Source organism: Chanos chanos, chromosome 10 (genome assembly GCF_902362185.1).
Source record: "Chanos chanos chromosome 10, fChaCha1.1, whole genome shotgun sequence".
Taxonomy (NCBI): domain Eukaryota; kingdom Metazoa; phylum Chordata; class Actinopteri; order Gonorynchiformes; family Chanidae; genus Chanos; species Chanos chanos.
Window position 1 is genome coordinate 1,661,531 of NC_044504.1, and position 22,291 is coordinate 1,683,821.

A 22,291-nucleotide genomic window follows, 5' to 3' on the forward strand; every position below is an offset into this window, starting at 1 on the left:
CATAGGTCAGTTGGTATAAGGGATGTGAGTTAATAGGGGAATTGTTTACAGCAGAAACTATACACAGTTTTATGTTTTGATGGTATTTCCTTGCTGTTTTAGAAGCTTTTCATGAATAATACATAAATAAATCAAATTCCATTGGTGCCACTGCATTTGCGACAGTAATGTTATAACACTGATGTAATAAAATTTGTGGATTTCTCATTCAAAAACCAGGGGTCCAAATTATGTCAGGCAGCAGGCAGTGGAGATCAGAATCAAAGGTACTGTGCTCATACTCTAATCCTGTCGTTAATATTCATTCTCAATATTTTTCTGCCTTTTTATGGGTGGGAGATTTTCTTTTGTTTTTGCAGAGGAAAAATAAAACCTTCTGTTTTTACATTTAACAAGGTTGATCCTATTGTAAATACCTACGGGGCAGGTAAAAATTTAACTTCTTAGTTACTTGTTTAGTTTTCAGAGTATTTATGTTTTGATGTTTTCACTGGGATAAAAAAAAATGTATCAGCTCAAGCTGAAGTGAAATTGTGATTGTCTAAAATAAAGATATTTTTAAAAGAGTTGTAGGCAAGAGTTTTTTTTTTTTTTTCTTAAGTTTTTGTTGTTGGTTCCTTGTCAAACCCAATGTGGTCTGGGAACACACGTGATTCCTGTGTTGAGAAACAAGAACTTTGACCTACTGCTCATACAACGATGGTCACGAGGGAGCGTTAATGAATGTTACGGTCAGTGAGTGTTGGGAAGTAAGGCAGACAGTATCCTGAAACCAACACCATTCTTTCATCTAACACATATCAGGCCCAGGTCATATTATAATCACACTAATATTATACCTCTCTGCCACGACACACATTCTTGATCAAGATTAGAGCTCAGTCGAACCAGGACTGGATATAAACCAGAAACCACTCTTGTTTTCATAACTGATTCTGGTCAATAATAAAGTTATATTTCTTACTACATTTTAAACACAATGACATTTCACCAGGGAGGAGCCGCAGAGCATAAAGCGCTTTATCTCTGTTGCTGTTGGCAACTTAAAAAAAAAAAAAAAAGACAAAACAATGGCCTATGCTCCTGTTTGCTTTGCCGCCCTAATGGAGCCTGAAGTGCAGGGCTTCTGAGGGAACACGAGGAGATCTGGCTGTGCAAAGGTAAACGGTTGTTGGTGAAAGGGAAAGAACACTGCGGTGTGGGCAGTTCTGAGCGTTTTAACAACGTCTGCCCTGCCAAGCTTTGTGCCGCCGTCACGGACAAGGTGCAGTCAAACAAAGGAGCCTTGTTGCGTAACGGGGCGAGGCGTGTCCTTATTTAAAGTCTATATTTCATAAGATTTAGAGTACTGCAGTATTAGCCCTTTCACACATAAAAGAACCCTTCACACTATAAAGGGTTTACAGAAATTCTGCACAGCTTAAGCAGTTCTTAACAAGAACTATTCAGAGTGCGAACAGGATATTTATGGTGTCAATGTTTAATGGCTTTACTGAAAAAAAAAACACAAACTGGTTCTGATTTCTGAGCTGGAGTAAAATGAGAAATGGTTACAGTCAGCTGATCACTGAAAAATAAAAAACGGCTAAAAGACGCTGATCAGGTTACATGAATAGTTTATTTTCTGTCAAAAAAAGCACAAAGTTGAGAGATAAAATCGCAGTGGAACCGAAAATCAAGATATAAAATGAACTGAACTACCAGTGATCGCCACAAAATTATTAGCATTACTAAATGTGATATTTCTATATATTTCTATTTCTATTTATATATATATATATTTATATACAATACATTTTCATATCTCAATAGCAAATAAAGTATAAATGTATTTACAAACCATACAGATAAAAGAATCTTCGGAAATATATAAAGCAGTATAAAACAACACAGGTATTAAAAATATTAAGAGAGTCGAATGAGCATAAACTATATAATAGTTCTGCTTATTTATTACTACTCAGGCAAAAAGAACAAAACAAAAAAAGTCAAGAAAGTTGTTTTTCTTTTTCTTTTCTTTTCTTTTTTTTTTTTTTTTTTGCATAGCTATAAGAGAAGCTAGTGGACAGAAGAGAAGTGCTAACGGTTATCGCTCTTGACGAGCGTCTTTTTAACGCGGGGGACGAGGAAGACGCTGCCGTCCGAGGTCTGCTGGAGGGAGTATTCGCCGGGAGAGTACGGTCGGCCCTGCTCGTCTCTCAGGACGCTGAACACCTCCAGGTACAGCGCGTTGAGCTGCTGCTTCATCTGTCGCAGGTTCCGGCTGTTCTCCGTCTTCTCCTTCTGCAAACGCTCCTTCTCCTCCTTCAGGGAGTCCAGGTCGTACTCCAGACCCAGGATGCTCTCCATCTTGCGCTTGCGGCAGTTCTGGGCGGCCACCTTGTTCTTGCCTCTTCGCCGAATGTCACGGACCAGGGCCAGCTGGGCCTCGTTGAGCTGGTGCTTGGACATCATCTCATTGAAGTCGTCCACAGGCAGGTTGACGATCATGTCCACAGTGAAAGGAATCTGCAGGGCTTTGGCTCTCTGCTCGTCTCGTGAGAGACGCGCCTCGGATCGCCTCTTGGCCTTGTCTTTGGTGAAGGGAGGTTTGGTGTGACCGCTGCCTTCCATGGACTCGCTCTTTGAGTGTTTCCCCTGCATGTCCTGATGGTGGGCAGGAGAGGACTGCACTGAGAGCGACGTCTGCTGGCAGTCGCTGGCGAGCGACAGCGAAAACATCTCCATAAAGTCAGACTCTACACTCCCAGGATCATTGTCCATGTCATCCATTTCAGCGTCGCTGAACTCAAACGATCCGTCGTCGTGTAGGGACTTGTCAGGGGAGCTCACATTGGGGCTCGAATCCAACGAAAGACCGGAATCTGAATCTGGGAATTCCACCATGGCTTCGGCCTTGCTGGTGTTGAACGTGTCCCCAGGTGAGAGAGCATGAAGGTCCATTGGTGGGTCGTTTGCTGTATCAGCCAATGGGCTTGCTCCATTCTCTGCACTGTTGACATCAAGATCAGAGTAGAGCACGTCACACAAACCCTCTGTGCCGAAGCCTGAATTCACGTCTGGGGCAGTGAGGCTCATCTGGTCGAGATTAGGAAGAGCCATGTTTGGGAAAGACCTCTCGAAGCCATTGACATATTCAGACTGGCAGCTTTCCGCGTTGTTCCCAGCCAAGTCTGTCAGACCAGCCATGTACATGTTATAGTTTGGATCCTGCAGCTCCACGGGGACGTTTGTATTTACGTAAGCTGGTGGCTCTATCATGTTGAGACATTGCTGGAAAATAAAAGTGATAAAAGCCATCAGTAAACACATGTACTGCACTCCACACTGGCCTCAGTAATAAACCCAGCATTATCTCCCATAGCATTCACAGAGTATATCAAATATTATTACACTTTTATTAGATGTGTAATATCTAAACGCAACTCATTAGTAAAAACCGATTTGGTCTTTCATTATCCAGAGAGACGGCTATCGTCAGAATCGATTTGGCAGAGAGCAAAATTAGATCTTAGCTGAAATAGGAGACTGGACTGATACTCCACGCAGTAATATCAGAATAATGAAACGCTCGAATTTGTGTCAGGAGACAAGGAGTCCCATTTTGTTAACGATTTTCTAGGTCCGTCTTCAGTCCAAACGTTGGACACGTTAAACAAACACAGATGATACACAAACTGTCTGCACAAGACCGTTCACATGTCTTAAGACTAATGAACTCGGTGAAGGTCACACACGGTGAAGGTCATTTGTTTGTTCCTATGGCAATGGACTGACTCACACCTCATGAAAACACACCGCATGTCACTCTTAAAGCCACACGGTAATGGAGGCACGATCATAGGGGATTTACCTGAGGACACAGGAAGTCTAGGTCTCTCCTTTAGGCAGAACCTGTCCTACCAGCCCTAGCTGCTGCCATGCACAATCAATGAGAGGGTGAGGGTTGAGGTGAGGCTAGGTGGAACGGTTGGAGGTTTTAACAGGGTTAAAGGCGGAGGAGGAAGTCCCTTTAGTGTACCTGCAGCTCGGGAATGGAGAGCAGCTCCATCCACGCCTGGTCCAGAGAGGCAGGCAGCATGGCATTCTGGGTCGGGGCAGGTTGCTCTGTGGCCATCATGAGCTGGCTGCTATCTGTGGTGGTGGAGACAGAGGATTCCAGGCAAGGGGGAGTGGTCTAAATAGAGAGGGAGACACGGAGAGAGAGAGAGAGAGAAAACAAAGGAGAGTTAGTCTGTAACCTGGACAACAGACATGATTTTCATTGTAAGCAGAAACACAGAGAAAGTAAAACGTAATAATAATAAAAATAATGATACTAATAGCAATAATAATAATAAATCAGTGTATGTATGTGTTAGAGTGGTCTGAATAGTGGGACTCACCTCTGTTGGCTCTACGAGTGGGAAGGTTTCAGCGAGGAGTTGCATACATTCGTCGAACGACATGGCGTCGCCATTTCCCTCTGAGAAAACGTCATTCTGTAAACACAAGAATGTTAGACGTTTAACATTCAGCTTTATCGCTATATATACGGTTCTGTGTCGGACCAAACATTATTATCACTAGGGCTCTTCACATCTCCCACCACACCCTTAAGACGCGAAACCTCAGGAGCCCGCTCTGTTAGTGCCTCTCTGGAGTGAAACAAACAACAAAAAAAACAAAAAAACACAACCACAGTGAAACCTGAACCACCTGAGTTCCCCTAATTACATCTAAGCTAAGGTTACCTAGAAACCTGTAGGTTGACATCTCAACGGGAGGGTGGCACGCGGGAACATGCTACGTGCGAGTGAGGAGAGCGTACCTGGTTGACCTCGGTGGAGGGCGTGGTTCCAGGCTGCGGCGGCAGGGAGCTCGGGTTCGGCCGAGGCACAAACTCTCCCGTCTCCTCGTCAAGCTGCAGCTGAGCGAGCAGGGCCTTCTCCTGCTCCAGCTGTAACTGCTGTCGTTTCTCCTCCTCCTGCTCCTTCTGCTTCTGCAGCTCACTCTCCTTCTGACGGTAAGTGAAGTCAAAGACCTCACGCCCCGCACCCAAGTCAATGTCCTGCCTCCATAGGATGTCAATCAGATCCATATCCTGCTGAGAGAGAGAAACAGGGTGAGCCTGAAACTGAGAGAGAGAGAGAGAGAGAGAGAGAGAGAAAGAGAGAGAGAGAGAGGGAAAGAGAAAGAGAACGAGAGAGAGAGAGAAAGAGAGAGAGAGAGAGAGAGAGAGAGAGAGGACTGGGCCTAGCACAGAATAGAGTGTTGCTGCCACACCCTCTCTTTCTCTCAGCTCTTCCTTCTGACGTTGCGGAGCTGTAACTATGTGCTCCTGACTGTAAAGACGTTGGCGAACTATAACCATACACTCCTGCCTGTAAGGAAGAGGAGGTTCCATGAATAATAGATGCTCTTCTCCTTTTTCCCCAGTGGCTACACCTCTCCCCACCCACAGACGACAACTGCTCCACACAGAGAAGTCACAGTGGAAAAACACGACACACAGGATGTACGCTAACAAACCTTTTCAGTTTAAAAATGTAAACTAGATATTAAAACATACGTCGATGCCAATACTGACATGCCCCCCCCCCCCACCCCCGCTCCCCGGGTTCCAAATGAATCTGTTCCACTGAGGCATGTGTTTATCTTTTCTATATGATACATCTTACATATCAGCCTTCAACATTAGCATAATTCTCAGCATCTTTCAACTCATTTAGCGTCATGAAATGTATACAAGCATCTATGTCCTGTAACTCCTTTAGCATTAACATCTCTCTTTTTGACTTGAAGCTCATTTAGCATTTAACATCTTTGACTTTAAACTCATCTGACCTGATACAAAAGCCCAAGGTGTCTCATCTAGACTCATCCGACCTCACACGAAAGCTAAACACTTGTCAACTATCTGGAAAGTTCAGTTAGCTTTAGCAGTCTGTTAGCCATGCTGTCTGTATCCATCAGTTAAGGGTGTTGAGCAAAAGGTTGAAGTCAAGGGAGTCCAAAAAGCTGTTTTGGAATTTTCATTTGTGGTTCAGGGAAAAACGAACAGGCTAACACACGCAGCTTTCTCTTTCTTCTTCCCATATCACTGCTCGTAGACGATAACACAAAACCAGGCCGCTGGCTTAAAACAGGACAGAAAAAGGGGCAAGTAAGCTATTATCTCTCTCTTTTCATTAAAAAAAAAAAAATACTGTGAGAACTTTTATCTTTGTTGACCATTCCATTATCAGCTGTGCCCAGGTGTTTAACATGTTTCATTACAAAGGACTCTTAACATCATTAGCACACTCTCGCTCATACAACTATTGAACAGGCCAAAGTCCATAAAATAAATTGTAAAAATGTACAAAGAAAATTCATTATATAAGAATAAAATATGGAAAAGCCAGTTAGCACAACACTATAAGCCCATAATGAATGATGTAACCACGCTATGACTGGTTCTCTATTCAGAAAGTAGTCGAAAGGAAAATGTCAATGCATTATATAATATATAATATATAATATATAATATATAATATATAATTATAATCAAGTTGGTCAAGTTGGTAATCAAGGCACTGATAATCAAGTAATCAAGTATGATTGCATACATATGACTTTTATAACAATCATTATCAAACAAAGCAAACACTGCCTCTTAAAACACCAAGCATTTCATCATCACCGCAATTTATTACTATTAGGCCTATTATTTTTTTCAATCAATGACTGGTTTGGTTATAAACTATATGACCTATGAATCGTATCAGTACCAGTTGGGACATTTTAGCTAGTTTGTGATTGGAGCTTTTCAAACCCACATGTTCAGTTTATCGGTGGGTTTTCTGGGCAGCCTAGTGAGTCAGGAATGCTGGAGAATAAGCAAGTGGGTTTTGGCTTTTTGCTTTCCTCATCCATTTCACATAACTGATTTAAAGAAACACAAACTCTGCTTAAGAGCGAGAGAGGCTTGCGTAACGCCGCACGTATTAGGTCAGACGGAAACGACGCAGCATGTGATTCCTCCTGCCCCCATGAAATCGAGAGAAAAATAGGCTTCCTGTGTTTACGGACCGTAGTCACAAGGCCAGAGTGAAAACAGAAAAAAGGGATTATACAAAGCAGAAGTGTGTACAACGTGATTCAGGACGTTCTGAAATCTAACAACGCACCAGACAGTGACTGAATCAATACACGCGGCACCTGTTTTTTCTTTCTTTCTTTTTTTTGAGAGAGACACACACACTGACATAAGGACATAGCAGATCAATGACTAACTAAGGGTGTTTATGGTAGTTTTATGTAAAAAATTGTTATAATTTCATAATTACAAAAAAAAAAGAAGTAAGACAACACCCAACTGCTAGATCAATAAAAATCAGCACACAGGAAACAGTTCTCAAACAAGCTGAAGGTGGAGATAAACCAGTAACTCTGAACTGGCTGGCATCCAAAATGGAAAATAAAGACACCAGCCAAACAGGCTGCCCTCCCACTAACCACCTCTATTGCTTAACAGTCATGTAAACCTATGACCCTCATTTTGACTGTTGTGTGATGTCAGGACCTGGAACGGGCCCTCAAAGTGCGGGGGAGGTTGCATCACTGATCTTTGCCAATACGACTGAATGATCATTAATCTTGATGGACTCAGGTCATGACTTTGGCCAAACAATGGGACAGTGGAAGATGATGAAACACCTAAACAAAAAGCTCCGTATGAGTGGCTCTCAGACAAGTACAGAAAAGTGTGTCTCCTCATCTCACCCCACATCCTCCTCAGGACCTAAAACATAGACTTTACATCTCAGATACACTGTCAGAGACAAGCCTGGGCATGTTTCACTCTGAGGATTAGGTTGGTCAGATAAGCCTCTCTCTCTCTCTCTCTCTCTCTCTCTCTCACTCTCTCACACACACACACATACGCAGCCATTGCGGAAGTCCTGACGTACAAGAGAAAAGGTTTAGGTCTAACTGGTTTCTCTGCCTTTAAACGTCAACAAAAACCAGGGTGGTTTATCTTGGTTTATAGACTATTGGTACCATTTCACAATCTCTGGGTCTGAAATGAACTTAAAGACTTAGTTCTGAGTTAAATGTGGTAGAGTTATTAACTGTCAGAGTCCAAGGTTAACAGGAGATAAATTAGCATGAATGAGATCATAACTGGAGATACTGCTTGTGTATGCGGCTGGCTGGCCCGAGCACCCCCCCCCCCACCCCACCAAAAAAAAAAAAAACCTCCCCAAGCCCTCTGTATACTGTGTTCTGGTCTTTTAGTGAGGGAGATGATGTAACAGTGATGAAGTACACATGTAAACTCTCCACCATTTGCTCCATGTTTTTATAAACGAAATGGAGTCCACTTCAAAATGTTTATGTAACATTTTTCCACAGAAAAAAAAACGGGGTCCCATCAAACATTAGAAAGTGGGGGGTGTGGCATGGCACATGGCGTTCATCTATACTTTTACGTGCACAGGTTGGGAACTTAAAACACAGTGAATAACGTGAATTTCTCAGTGTAGTGCCCACATAATGAGGAAACGAGGAGTGCTTAAAAACTCCTCTCCTGCGAACCACAAGATTCTCATATGTACTCTCTGGAGATGTGTCACTTCCTCCTCCAATCAGTCACTATAAAGTATCTCTACAACTGATTATATTCACTAAAACACCGTTGCAAACAGAGATAAAAAAAAAAGAAGACTTTTCTATCACTTTGGCCTCTGCTTCAGTCCATCATCTTCAACAGAATTAAACCTTTTGCCTTCATCACAAATTCATTCATTATGTATCCACGTTGTTAAAAACAGAAACCTTAACTAGCTAAAAGGAAGGGGGAATAAGGTCTTCCCATCACAGAACATTGTGGACCATGTTGGTAAATTTAAGTCAACGTGTCACCTTTTCATACCAAAGAGGATAAAATCAGTTGTTGAAACAACTGAGGCAAACACCTTGTACAGTGCATATCTGAAAACCTGTACACCACACCTTCCCATTGTCCATGTGACAAAGGTCCAGTGACATCAGTGGCACTGAGTTGGACCAAAAAAATATAATTTGTTGTGCCATACAAGAAGATCAGTGTTCTCGTCATTTATAAAACATGTTACATTTCTAGCTTATCCCAAACAAAAGCTAAACTGCAATCTTAAATTTAAGGAAGCTGGAAACCTGGGCAACTTTCTCAACCTGCTCACTTCCTCAACATTTTTCAAACAAGGCACGTTTATCAGTTAAATCTTTTAGATCTAATGTATTGTCAAGGGCATTTCAACAACACTAAGATTTAAGACATTGCATTCATAAGTGCTGGCACATCAGCATTCCTTAGGCACACAAGGATAATTTTTCAAATCTATTCTTAACCTTGTCACGTCTTCATAAGAAAAAAAAAAAAAAAGAAAAAGAAAAACTAAGACAACGACATTCCATAATGCTGCCTGCCCGCTATTGTGCTGTGCGCTTTGTACGGAGAGCAAAGGTACTGATGCCATCTTTGCTAAGACCACAGGCTATGGGGCGCACAACAAAGCAAACGAACTGCCCGGTGGAAAGGCAACACATCCAAAAGGAGAAAAAAAAAGAGAGAAAAAGTACAAATTAACCTTTCACCGAAAGTTTCACAACAGCCTGACTGTCATTAACCGTATTTTCCTAAATATTAAACAAAACAGCCGTAATGTGCTAGGGATATGCAGTTTTAATGACAAGAAGTTGACGTAGTTTAGGTGGCTGTTCAAAACCCTACAGCCGGGCTTCAATGACTTAGCAGAATTTTCGATGAGTACTAGGGTGGCATAGGAACGGAAAGTAAAGCGCTGGTAACGCCTACCAACTAACAGAATGATCGGTAATGAAGGACAATGATGCAATTTCATAGGGAAAAAAGATATATTTTAGCTTTAGCTCTTCAAAGAAATATACAAACTTTTAAATCTACCGACAGTGATCTGTAGACCGCATTAGATGTAAGGTAACTTGTCAAACCATTAACAGCTCACATATGTCCAGGACGTTCGCACCATCAAACTATCGATATAATAATATCCCCAGAATGAATATGAATAGTGCATATTGTTAAAAGCGAAACATTACTGTAACAGTATATGTAGAGTTAGAGTTAAAATAACGGGCGAAGAAATGTACTCTCGGTCTATGAGACAACGTGAGCTCGCTTCTCCTCATATATTTGTCAATACATATCTACGGACAATTATTATGAAAAAAAAAAAACAAACAAAAAACCCTATTACCTGTTGACTAGGCTGCATTTTAGGCATTTCAATCTCCATCATTTTGGTGAGACAAAATGCTTCCTTTTGTGGTGAATATTCCAATACGACTAATATTTTGTGTATTCCTTTACAGTGGCCGAAAAAATAAAATGTTACATAAACACGTCACAGTCTTTTGCCAGGACGTCGTAGTTATGAGGAAGACGCAGCCTGGTGTCTTGCGAAAATTTACGGTAAGCCCCGGTCATAAGAGCGCTCCGCCCATGATTTGCTGTAGCCAATCAAAAACGCGCAATGGCTGGCGGAGCTATCGTCCCCTTCAGCCTTTCCGGTTAGTTTCAACTCACAGGCAAACTTTCACTGAATACAAGAAGTAAAGAGCACCTCACGCCGAGAAAATACCGCAACGACGGATGAAAACTTTGTCAAACAGCACAAGTTAACCATATCAAGATGTTATCAAGCCAGCTGGCCATGACTAATAGAGGCCGTATACATTATGACCCTCATTGCTTGTAGGCTGTAGAGTCAGGATCCTGTTGTGGAGAAACGATTCAGGGAAATATAGCCCATGGGAACAAATTATGTTTCCATAGTTATAAAACTATATATCGGATTTTCATGTAACATTTTTTTTCTGAGCTTGAATATCCTTTGTAGATTAACTGTACCGCTGACAACTATTTGGCATTAAAGACTTTGTGAATCACACGTACACCACCAGGACTGTCAGTTGCAAATATTCTGTTTATTACCTGGCGACCCCTACTGGTTAATAGACATAAATTCCAATTGCTAACTCGCCTTCGTGGTTCGAATCACCTTACTATAGTACACAGTGATACTGAGAATTAGAGTAATGTTTTCATGCGTTTTCCTAGCAACTGCACTTTTCCAGTGAGTAGGAGATTTGGTCTAATGACATACATAGAGATTCAGAAACGCTGCGTATTGCGATGTTTTTGTATCAAATTCATGCTTCACCCCCTCCAGTAACTTGTGGATTACAAATCATGAAAACGTGTGTTTGGTTTTGCGTGTCAAGACACACAAAGACCACGTTTATCTGAAAGAGATGGGCTACTCTACAGACCTGTATCTCTAAACATTCTAACATCAGTGTGCGAGAAGAAGCAGCAAGGGTCTACCAATTAGGCTGAGTTTGAGGGATGTCTGGTTAATGGTCTCTGCACCACGTGCCCTGACACGTATCTGTGAAGAAGCCGACTCTATCTAAAGTTCTACCAACTGGCACTGGAGCTCACGGTTCCAAATTACGCTAAAAAGAATCTTTTTTAAGGCGCGCCCACGTGTACGCGTTCACGATTGGCAGCTCCACGTCGACATTCTTCCAGCTGCAGACTACGCTACACAGGGCTGAGGGGAGCAAGAGTGGAGCAGCGTGCGAGCACCTCACCAATAGTTTGCGGAAGGTCCGTGGAAAGACCGTCAACCACAGAATTAACTAATAAAATCGTCCGTGGTTTAGATAGTGACAGTCGCTGTGTTTTCACTCAGTGATTTTTTTGCATTTTCAAATCTCCTCTTTCGCCGCGTGCTGTACTGTAGCTGTGTGACCAACCAGGTATGTTTTGTAAGATTTTTTTCTCACTACTTCTAAAAGTGTACCTTGCACTGGAAGGCTGTGGGTTTTATACCAGTCGAACGGCACTTTATTTTAATCTTTGAACTAACTGGGAGAGTGTCCAAATGTACCTTGCTTAACATTAATGTCTAAAAGTCTTGCACTGGGTAAATTTAAATGTGTGGACAAAATGAGCGGCGGGCTTAGAAGGAGACGTATGCTATTCTCGTTAACCCTTTTAATTTCTGTGGATTGATTCATTTCCCACATATTCTGTTTTCATCTCAAAGTTTATCTGAAAAGGCAACAAGTGTCTGTAGATGAGCACTGAAAATGCTGAGATACCATTTTAGATCACAAACTGGTTTCGTACTCTTCAGAAAGTAAAGCAAAACTCTAAATTGGGGATCTTTAGACACGTCAGCTGTTTCACGTATCGACTGGCCCAATTGTTAACTTCACAACCTTGAAGACAGGCAAGGTTGAACTGAAAAGTAAATGGAAAGTTCTCACGTTTATCATTTAACTGCTTTGCGGGTTTTTTTTACTTTGAAGGTTTGCTCATGCATGCATGTATGTATGACATATGAGTAATTTATATATATATATGAGTAATATTTTATATATATATATATATATATATATATATATAAAATCATGTGTATGAAGTTAATTGTATATTTGAGAAGGTGGGAGAATATTTCCAAGTTGGCATCTTAGCTTTCATATTCTTTTATACAGCATTAATTGGGCCAGAATGGTATAGGCCAGGTCTATTTCCAACTTTTGCTGAGCTGACTTCTGCTGGTGTTTATAAAGCCGCCCCCCCCCAACCAACCCCCCAAATTTGTATTACATTGTGTCCTTTTGTGATGTCCTTCACAAACTCTGTGAATCAAATAATCATTTTGAGAGTATCAGATAGCGGAGGTTAAACAGAGGTTGAAATGATTAGAAAACCTGTGCAAAAGCTAATGTACCTTTCTCTTATTTTGGTTTGTAGGCAGTGAGGCCTGGGGCGTTCCGTCTGAGCAGAGCTGGTAGGCCGCACCGTGGCTTTCCAAGTAAAGTTCTGTGATACACTCCGACTCTAATTGCTTGCAGTCAGTGCATTACAGAACTTTGTTTTGGGAGTTAATGCACTGGCCTGACAGGAACAAACATCACATCTGGAGAGAGTGGATCATGGTGCCACCACCAACAGTCCTCCACTCCCAGTCTCTCTGTCTTCCTTTTCTCTGAGAAATAAAGGTGTTTCATACAATGGGCATCTTTCATCGTGTCTCCTACAGACAACGCAATGCCTGTATTAAAATAAAAGCTTGCTGAGGTGACCTCTTAACGCTCTGTATCAACCAACAGAGTGTGAAATGCAGTTGCTTTCTCCATGTGAGTGCGTATGAAATTGGCCCTATAGCAGGAGGCTGCAGGGTGTTTGACTTGCGGCACACGTTGAAAATGCAATGCCGAAATACTGTGGTGGACGATTGTCATTCCCTCGTACCCCAACGAGGGATTTCAAAAATACATCTCAGGTTTTTTTTCTTCTTCAAATGCCCACATGATCCACTCAAAACCCACATCTAGAAGAGATGTAAAATCATCACACCTGATCTGGCCAATCAAAAAAGAAAAAAAAAAAAGCACATATCTCTTTGAGCTACTTGGTGAATGGTGGGGAAAAAAATGAGACGTTTAATAATACCCTGTGTCAAAGATGAGACTTGTGACTGTTTTCATTAGGTTTGTGGGGAGGCCTGTTAAAGCCAGCGGTTTTCTCCTCAGCGTATTTGCAACTCATTAGTGTGAAACAACAACACCACTAAATAAAATAGTTTAAAACTGTGCATGAAGAGCTCCAGAAATAGGCATTTGCGCAGGTATCTTATGTTTCCTAACCACCATCTGTGAAAGACATCTGACTATTTGAGCTGTCTGTCTTTAAACAGGTCTCTGCTGGGAATCAGAGCTGTGATGCTGACGATGTCAGTGAGGAATGTATGACAAAACGAGAATGCAGAACACTTTGATAACTGAGAGAGTGCCACTCTGGACTTTTGTTAACAATAAATGTTTAAACACACTTTTAATTCACCTCAGCGTTAACAGCCTCAGTACTAGAAAGAGACTGACTCCAGTCATGTGTAGACTTATTGATGGGAACGATTTTTTCCCCTCCGGTTAAGTAGATAGGTTTTTCCCAAATGAAAAAAAAAAAAACCCAAAAAAAACAAACCAAAAAAACACATTAGTTCTAACAAGCCTGGACTGTCTATATGTGTGACTGTTCTGCTGACTAGTCACTAAATTTGACTGTCTGATCTCAACTATGTGATGAAAATATACTCTAAACAAGTGGAGACAAGTTTATCTCTGTCTCAACTTTATCAATACTTGGTTACATCTCCGTAGTGATTTCAGTAAAGGGATCTGAACTGTGGATCAAACAAAACATCATCTTTATATTCCAGAGCATCAGGACGGAAGAGGGGGCTCTACATGGTCATTTCTATTCTAAACTAATTTCATTACTTTTATGGCATTTCATAATTTACATGCAATTTGTAACTTCATGTTGGTCGTTTCATGACTGGCTCTCAGCTTCATCATTATCCTAATCAGGCTTTGTAAGAACTAGGAAAATGCATTATGGAAATTCTAGAATATTTGGAAAATCCCTTGTATTTATGCTCCCCGTATTTAATGTGAAACATGAGCTAGCAATCAACTGTGCATTATGAACAATAAATTTATATATACGCTGATGAAATTATGAAGGCTTTCATTCAGTGATTAAGGAAAAACATCAAGACTCCCTTTCGCAGCATCAAGTATAACGATATGCTAGACAAGTGATAATGCTATATTAACATCAGTTCATTTATGAAATGTAGAGATATAACCAACTCATACCCATTCTAGCAGAGCGCTGATCTATGACTTCCCGTCCCTACAATTATAAGAAGACTAGAGTGGGGAGGGCGTGACGTCATCCGCCCACTTATAATATTGCCGAACATTGGGCACCGCTGACAAATGGCGGCCGCGGCCCAGAGATGTATTTGGCCCATTGACTTCTATTCAATCTAGCGGGTTTGTGCAGAAAAAGCACGCGCGAGTGATATGCCACAGACATTCATCGTTCATAACCTGTGCCGAAACCTAAAGCTGAACCGAGTTATTAAATGAGCGCGGCCGACAGATTCGCTGAAAATAACAATCACAAAAATACTCATCGCATTATTGTTGAGATAATCGAAGTGACAATACTCGTTTGTGATTGGTTAAACCCGTTCACCGTGTAATGAATGTAACAAGTCCCACGTGGCAGCGCAGCTGGTGAGCTTTCTTACAGCCATCGATAGTACGGGTCTGCAGATTGGGGAAAGAGGCCGTGCTATATGTTCTATCCAGGACCCAAAGCATTAGAAATTACCTGTAATCCCTGGACACATCTCAGTTAAGCTTTGTAGCTTCAAGTTCAGAAAAGTACGAAATCTTCGCCATGTCAGTCAATAACAAATGAATTGCTTTACGTCACGATGTGTTGCGCATCGCCATATGGGAGAAAGTTTGAAGAAAACAGTCCCAGTTCATCGCCTGCATTTGTGAGACTATGTAAATCGTATTAGCTTTTGGCTGACAGATGCAGCTGTATCATAAATAGCCCAATAGCCCATCGACAGCGTGCACTAGTGAAGGATAACGGTCACACTCGACTGCTTGACAAAGAAAGACAGTGTAATCCCAAATAATGGGCAAACAAATGATATTCTAAACTGTCTATATTTCAACGGAAAATGTGCAGGTAAACAGATTCTGCGTGACTACGTTTAACTAGCAACATCCCTTCCTCTAGCACGAGAGGAGCAGTCAAAACAGGGCCTAAAGTTACATTGTTTCAGCCTATGAACAATGACCAATAAAATCAATTAAAGTAATCTCAACAGTGACGATCATTTTGGACAACGAATCAAAGCCGATGAGGTAGTTAGGGGGGCTTTCGTCAGCTCACGTTCAAGAGGCCAGTGAGAATGTCAACTTATTGTGTGTGTGTGTGTGAGAGAGAGAGAGAGAGAGAGAGAATATTTAAACTCAGGATGTTGCGGGAGAAGGTTATATAACATAGCAGGAGCGCAAGCATTTAAATGAGCCAGTTAGGCGTAAACAGATTGGAAGACTTTACACGCAAAAAGACACCGCAACTCTATGGAGTTAATGAAATGAAGAGTGTGCTTTCTGATGAAGATATACTTCTAAGAGCAAAGTAAATTATTTTTACTGTCAAAGCAAAAAAAAAACAAAAAACCGAAATTTCGACACAAGTGGTCTTTACCATTAAGTCATAGAGGTTTAAAAAACCGTAGGTTACATACTCATATTTGCTAGATATTACTGAGATGGGCTTCGAGTTCTCTGCTAAAGAAGAGCACATTCGCTTACATCATCCAAAAAGAACGTTTATACGTACAGTTTATACGTGAAAACAAGAGGGAATCAGCAAAGCGGTGTAGGTCACAATTATATTAATACTTGGCTATACAGGCTACTGGGGACTGTTAGAGGCGAATATAGCTCAGACTACTTTAGTGAACCAAATACTAAATGAATACGACTCAGTAAATAAATTAAAGGTAGCTGCTGACTATTGGAATACCTAAATCAGAAGTAAATAACACGAGAGTATTAACTTTCGTGAAGACGGCTTTTATGGAGACAGTTTTTAACACTTCAGCCTGACAAACATAATGTCTATGCCACACATAATAACGAGAGATAAACGAGAAACATATGTTTCGCGGTGATCTGTGTGGTAAAGGTCGACTAATATTATATGGATACGAAGCCTCGGTGCCTCGTTTTAAATGGACAAAGTCACGTGATCCCAGCCAATGGCGTTTTGTTATGCCATACAGTCAAATTAGTTTCAAATAGGTGGCGCTTGGCACCAATAATAACACCTAATAATATCACGAATGGCTAGAGCTTGGGACACAGAAACTAAAACGTTTCCGAAATAAATTGCCCATCAGCTTGAAAATTTCACGGAATTTTCATTATGGATTATGGATACAATATGAAATAGCCCGTGCCAGTTATTCCGTAACGTCTGTGCATGCATAACAAGTCATACAATAAATCACAAGAAAAATAAATGTAGCTTACAGTATCTAACTGATTACTGGTAAAAATACTTACGTTTGTTTTGTGCTCGTAGTACGTAACAATTTTTAGACTCTCACCACCTCATACCAGGGTGTCAAATCCGAACACAAGCAGAGAATTCCTCTGCAAAACGACAGTTATGCCTCGTTTCATAAACGATGATGTCTTGGTAAACTAAGAAAGGAAATATATTTAGTAATGTGTGAATGTTCTTAAAAGAATGTTTCTCTCCCTCTCTCTCTCCCCCCCTTTACAGAGTTTAGCTTACTAATAGACACATTTGTGGTCAAAATGTCCACCACATCCTGATATGATTTTATTCTGACTGTCCTGTCAAACCTGGTTATGACATCTGCTTCTTTCAGATCTGTCCTTTGAGCTCCTTTATTATCTCTTCCACCTGCCTCTTCTTCCTGTCAACTCAGGTAAACAATGCCTTATGAGTAAACACTGATTAACGAATTTCTCCTGCTCATTCATTTGGTTTGACATTCGTTTCATTTTTTTTGACAGCTGTCTCTTGCAGACTGAATCATTTGTACATTCTATTCATTTTACATCATTTCACTTCTTCTCTGTTCGGCACCACTTTCAGCTCAGACCTCCGTCCCTCCTCACATCGCTGACCTCTCTTTATCTCATTATTTTGCCTGGTGAGAGTCTGACCTCCTCTCTTTCACTGTTTCTGTCATGGATTTAGGTTATGGATTTTCTTTGCTGCTGCCTGTATTCTTTTGTATATTCTTTATATAAGAAAATAAAAACTGGATTTTCAGGCTTCTTTTTCTTTGCACAATTTTCTTGTACACATTTCTTTTTTGTGGCCATGGTCAAGGATGCTGTCACAAACTGTGTTCTTTGTGTCTGTGCTCTGTATACGTGATGCACATATACAGAGCACAGACGTATACAGAGCAGAGAGCACAGAGCACAGAGGTGCACAGAGCACAGATGTATACAGAGCACAGAGCACAGACGTGCACAGAGCACATATGTGCACAGAGCACAGACGTGCACAGAGCACAGACATGCACAGAGCACAGATGTATACAGAGCACAGACGTGCACAGAGCACAGTCGTATACAGAGCACAGATATGCACAGAGCACAGAGCACAGTCGTATACAGAGCACAGATGTGCACAGAGCACAGACATATGCAGAGCACAGACGTATGCAGAGCACAGACGTGTACAGAGCACAGAGCACAGACGTATGCAGAGCACAGAAAAAAAGCACACAGTTTGGTTAGCACTGTTGCCTCACAACAAGAAGGTCCTAGGTTCGAACCCCAGCCATCCCAGGTCCTTTCTGTGTGGAGTTTGCATGTTCTCCCCATGTTTGCATGGGTTTCCGTCGGGTGCTCCAGTTTCCACCATCAAAGACATGTATGTTAGGGTTAATACTCCTGTCAGTGACCAAGGCACTGGCAAAGAGAACAGAGTGAGCTGCTGCTGCTCACTGCCCCTAGAGTGAGTGTGTGTGTGTGTGTGTGTGTGTGGTCACTGCTCCTAGTGTGTGTGTGTGTGTGTGTGTGTGTGTGTGTGGTGTCACTGCCCCTAGAGTGAGTGTGTGTGTGGTCACTGCTCCTAGTGTGTGTGTGTGATCACTGCTCCTAGAGTGAGTGTGTATGTGCGTGTGTGTGTGTGTGTGTGTGGTTACTGCTCCTAGAGTGTGTGTGTGTGTGTGTGTGTGTGGTCACTGCTCCTAGAGTGAGTGTGTATGTGTGTGTGTGTGTGGTCACTGCCCCTAGAGTGAGTGTGTATGTGTGTGTGTGTGTGTGTGTGTGTGGTCACTGCTCCTAGAGTGTGTGTGTGTGTGTGTGTGTGTGTGTGTGTGGTCACTGCTCCTAGTGTGTGTGTGTGATCACTGGTCCTAGAGTGTGTGTGTGTGTGTGTGTGTGTGTGTGTGTGTGTGCGCTCACTGTGTATAAGAAGGTCAAAAGAGGACAAAATTCCCCCTGGGATCAGTAAAGTATCTGATGATAATTATATTGTAAACTTCTTGTTTTCGAGGACTTGCACATCTGTATCTGTCTCTTTGTTGACGGGAACAATGAAGGTTGCCCCAATAACTTTTTTCAGCTTGTCATCTCCACTTGCATTTTTTTCTTACTTTTTTTAAGTATAATACGGGTCCTATATACCTTCTTAGATCTGTATCTGAGAGAGGAGTTACTGGTGGAAGTCACTTCTGATTCTAAATTTTTTTTACACAGCTCTACCAATTACTTGGTGACATCACATTCAGCCACAGATTCACTTAAAGATACTGTGTGTGTGTGTGTGTGTGTGTGTGTGTGTGTGTGTGGGAGGGGGTGGGAGGGGGTGGAGGCGAGAGAGAGAGCAGTTGTAGATCTTGCCAAGGGCATTGACGATCTGTCAAGGCTAGTTTCTCCTCTACTCTATCTGTCTCTAAACCCTTTTCTATTCAACATTCAACCTGTCCTCCCAGTGGTTGTGGGTTGTGTGTGTTACTACGAGAGACGCACAGCTACACAGGAAGAGTGAGACACAGAGAGAGAGAGAGAGAGAGAGAGAGAGAGAGAGAGAGAGAGAGGGGGGGGGGGCACTAAATATCAGTCAGCACATTCATATTCGCATATAGTTCTGATCGCTGATAACTAGGAACTCCCATTCGGATTAGGTCTTAGACTGTACCCGCAGTTCTACACAAATTCTGTTTAAATATCAAAGCTTTACAATGTCTCTGCTGTTTTAGCGAATCTAAAAGTAGGAAAGAGGTCACGGCAGAGAATCACCACAGTTGCCCACCCTACGCGCTAGCCTGGAACACTCCCTCAGACAAAAAAAAAGTTCATATTTATTGGCACTCGTAATAACGCAACGGTCGCCTCGACAATTCAGTGTTAAATAAAAACATACCAAATACTTTTTTAAAAGAGAGCTTTTTTGTTTGTTTGTTTGTTAGCTAATCAACTAGCAGCTATGATTCTTCGTATTTTCTCGAAAGTACAGGGCTCTGTTATGCATTTTTAAAACATCTTACCTTTAAATAACCAGAAATCTTCCTTCTTTCTTCCAGAAAATTTCTTCAGAAGGAATATTATAATTCCAGATAGAGATTCTCTTGCAAGACCCCTGGAATGCACAAAAGCGCGAGCGCCCGTCTTAGAGCGGTGCGCACACCGGCTGTCAAAAACGCCAAATCGGATGCGGTATTCAAATGAGGATCCATATTCGAGACTTGTACTTGAACATTAGATGTGAGGATACGGCCATGTGCACAAGTTAATTTCAACATATTTGATAAAATATTAATGCTCTTTAAAAACAATAAAATCATCCATTAATATAGAGATATCGCGAATTACAAAGTAACCTAGAGCATTAGACTGTGGAATTATTCTCAAAAAGCGTTCCGATTTGTTATCACGTGACGTAACACCCCGCGTTGGGCCAAGGAAGTGGCTCAGCCGGTTGAACTCAGCTGCCTGTCCAGTTAAAGTAGAACCTCTATGTTTCCGCCGCTCAAACACGGAAGCAACATGGCGTCAGACAGCGACAGCACCAAGCGGCAAAGATCTGCAGAGCAAAGACTGAGAATCATAGCAGGTCACCTACAGAAACCAGACACCGATGGACACACGGGGATTGCTGCACAAGGCTGTAAGGCTGAGACGGCCCAGCCGAAATCTGTCAAGGCTAATACGTTGCCTCAGAGAAGGTAAGCAGACGCTGATGGTGATGTGCTATTGAATTGCGCTGTGGGTTACTGTAGCTACATAAGGCTTAGCGATTAGTAGATTACAGGGGTTCCAAACAGCTGTTCTGCTTGCGAGGAAATTGCGAGTGTTCATATAAGAATACTGATGTTAAATAATCAAGCAAATGTTGTCTGAATATATCAACACATCTGTCGACATTAGAGGAACGAAGTTGGCATGTCGCGCTCCTTTACTGGCTAGCTGTCCTCCTCAAAGTCTTCATTCATTCTCATAGGGTGGGTGCGGTGGCGTGAGATTTCTTGGCATGTGAGAATCGTACGACTGCTATTGAACTCTGGCTTTCAGATTACAAATGTTGAATAACATTCAGCAGACTAGGAATGGGGTAGCCTGAGAAGTAGTAATGATACGCAGAAAAAGAAATTCACTGTAGATTACTTCCTTGAAGAGTCTGACATGCCTTAGGTCTGTCCAGCTCCCGCATGTGTAAGATCTTAGGACCGTAAACATACATTTCTGCCCTTGCAAATGATTCAGGTACGCAGTTAATCAAATAGTTGAGTAAGCAGAAGGCTAATGAAAACAGCTGTAACACTGAGATTTTTTCTTTGTTGTTAAACGCAGCAGAAAGATGTCATATTTAAGCAAGTTGTCTGACATTCTGATTTATGTCAAACCGTAAAAGCTTAAGATCTGGAAACGTGTATAGTCGTTTTAATTCGCATATATAACATTTTCATTGAATTCGGAACGATACTTAAGCAATGTGTTCACGGACATGAAAACGTTTTATTGCTTTGAATTTGTTGATAAAACTTTCTTTGGAAAATAGGGCTCTGATTGGATAGGAGCTGAGGTGGTATGACTCGGGGTTCCATAAGAGGGGAGAGGCGGGTTTCCTGTTCTTTCACATATACAGTGGGGACATCTAGTGTCAGATATGCGTCCATCAATTCTTGTAATTCCAGAAGGAATGTTTTCTCTTTCTAGGTAAAGCATGTTTTGCATTGTGAATGAAGATTTGAATAACCGGATTCTTCATTTGGATTAAATTGCACCGTAAATGGGAAAATCTCTGTGTACAATACAATTAATCATCAGTCATTTTCCGAGAAACCGCGTCCAGGTAGTTTACTGAGGAAAGACAAGCCACTCACCCAACTCTGCCATCTCTCCAGTGGCGGCAAACCTCTGGTCTTTTGGTCATGGTTGCTGTTCAGCAGAACCCACTGATATTCAAATATTTACAGATTTCTGAGAAACTAGAGAGCAGTAGTTTCTGTCTAATCACCTTTACCCTTGTTCTGAAATCACTGATAAGTTTAATACTGATAAAGCATTAATAAGCCATTGTGGGCATATGTATCTTGAGGTTGAGTGTTGTTTTGAGGAAGTTGAGCAACACAGAGAAATCCAACAGACCTTAGGCATACGGTAAGACATAATTAACTGTCAGAGTTTTTCACAGGTCTGGAGGAAATGATTTTTCATGACCTAGAATTCTGTGGTGAACGCAGAGAAAATCAGTTTGACTAATGTTTTTTCCTCAGGTCTCTAATTTTAAGAGGGCTACTTTCTAAGATTTTTTTTTTCTCTGATCCGTCCTCCCGACAATGGAGTCTGTGGT

The 22,291-nt window shown here is 41.6% G+C and overlaps 2 protein-coding genes across 2 annotated transcripts in view; one reads left to right on the forward strand and one right to left on the reverse strand.

Annotated features, from left to right (window-relative positions):
• Window positions 1–1,599: 1,599 nt before the first annotated feature.
• Window positions 1,600–10,428, reverse strand: nfe2l2a (nfe2 like bZIP transcription factor 2a). The gene is made up of 5 exons (XM_030787348.1): window positions 10,245–10,428; window positions 4,811–5,086; window positions 4,386–4,481; window positions 4,022–4,177; window positions 1,600–3,273 (listed from the first exon to the last, which is right to left on the reverse strand). The coding sequence occupies exons 1-5, from the start codon at window positions 10,284–10,286 to the stop codon at window positions 2,080–2,082; spliced, it is 1,764 nt and encodes a 587-aa protein (XP_030643208.1). The 5' UTR covers window positions 10,287–10,428; the 3' UTR covers window positions 1,600–2,079.
• Window positions 10,429–20,470: 10,042 nt separating this feature from the next.
• Window positions 20,471–22,291, forward strand: part of agps (alkylglycerone phosphate synthase) — a 32,812-nt gene continuing 30,991 nt past the window's right edge. Inside the window, exon 1 of the mRNA XM_030786382.1 lies at window positions 20,471–20,663. Coding sequence (XP_030642242.1) covers window positions 20,485–20,663 — 179 coding nt within the window. The 5' untranslated portion in view covers window positions 20,471–20,484. The remainder of the gene's footprint in view (window positions 20,664–22,291) is intronic.

What these genes read in the sequence shown, in the direction of transcription:
- nfe2l2a (XM_030787348.1), bottom strand. Translation starts at nt 10,286, where the DNA reads ATGATGGAGATTGAAATGCCTAAAATGCAGCCTAGTCAACAG. An exon ending in CACTCGTAGAGCCAACAGAG is followed by an intron (nt 4,178 to 4,385) that starts GTGAGTCCCACT and finishes CTCTCTATTTAG; the next exon opens with ACCACTCCCCCTTGCCTGGA. An exon ending in TCTCCATTCCCGAGCTGCAG is followed by an intron (nt 3,274 to 4,021) that starts GTACACTAAAGG and finishes TTTATTTTCCAG; the next exon opens with CAATGTCTCAACATGATAGA.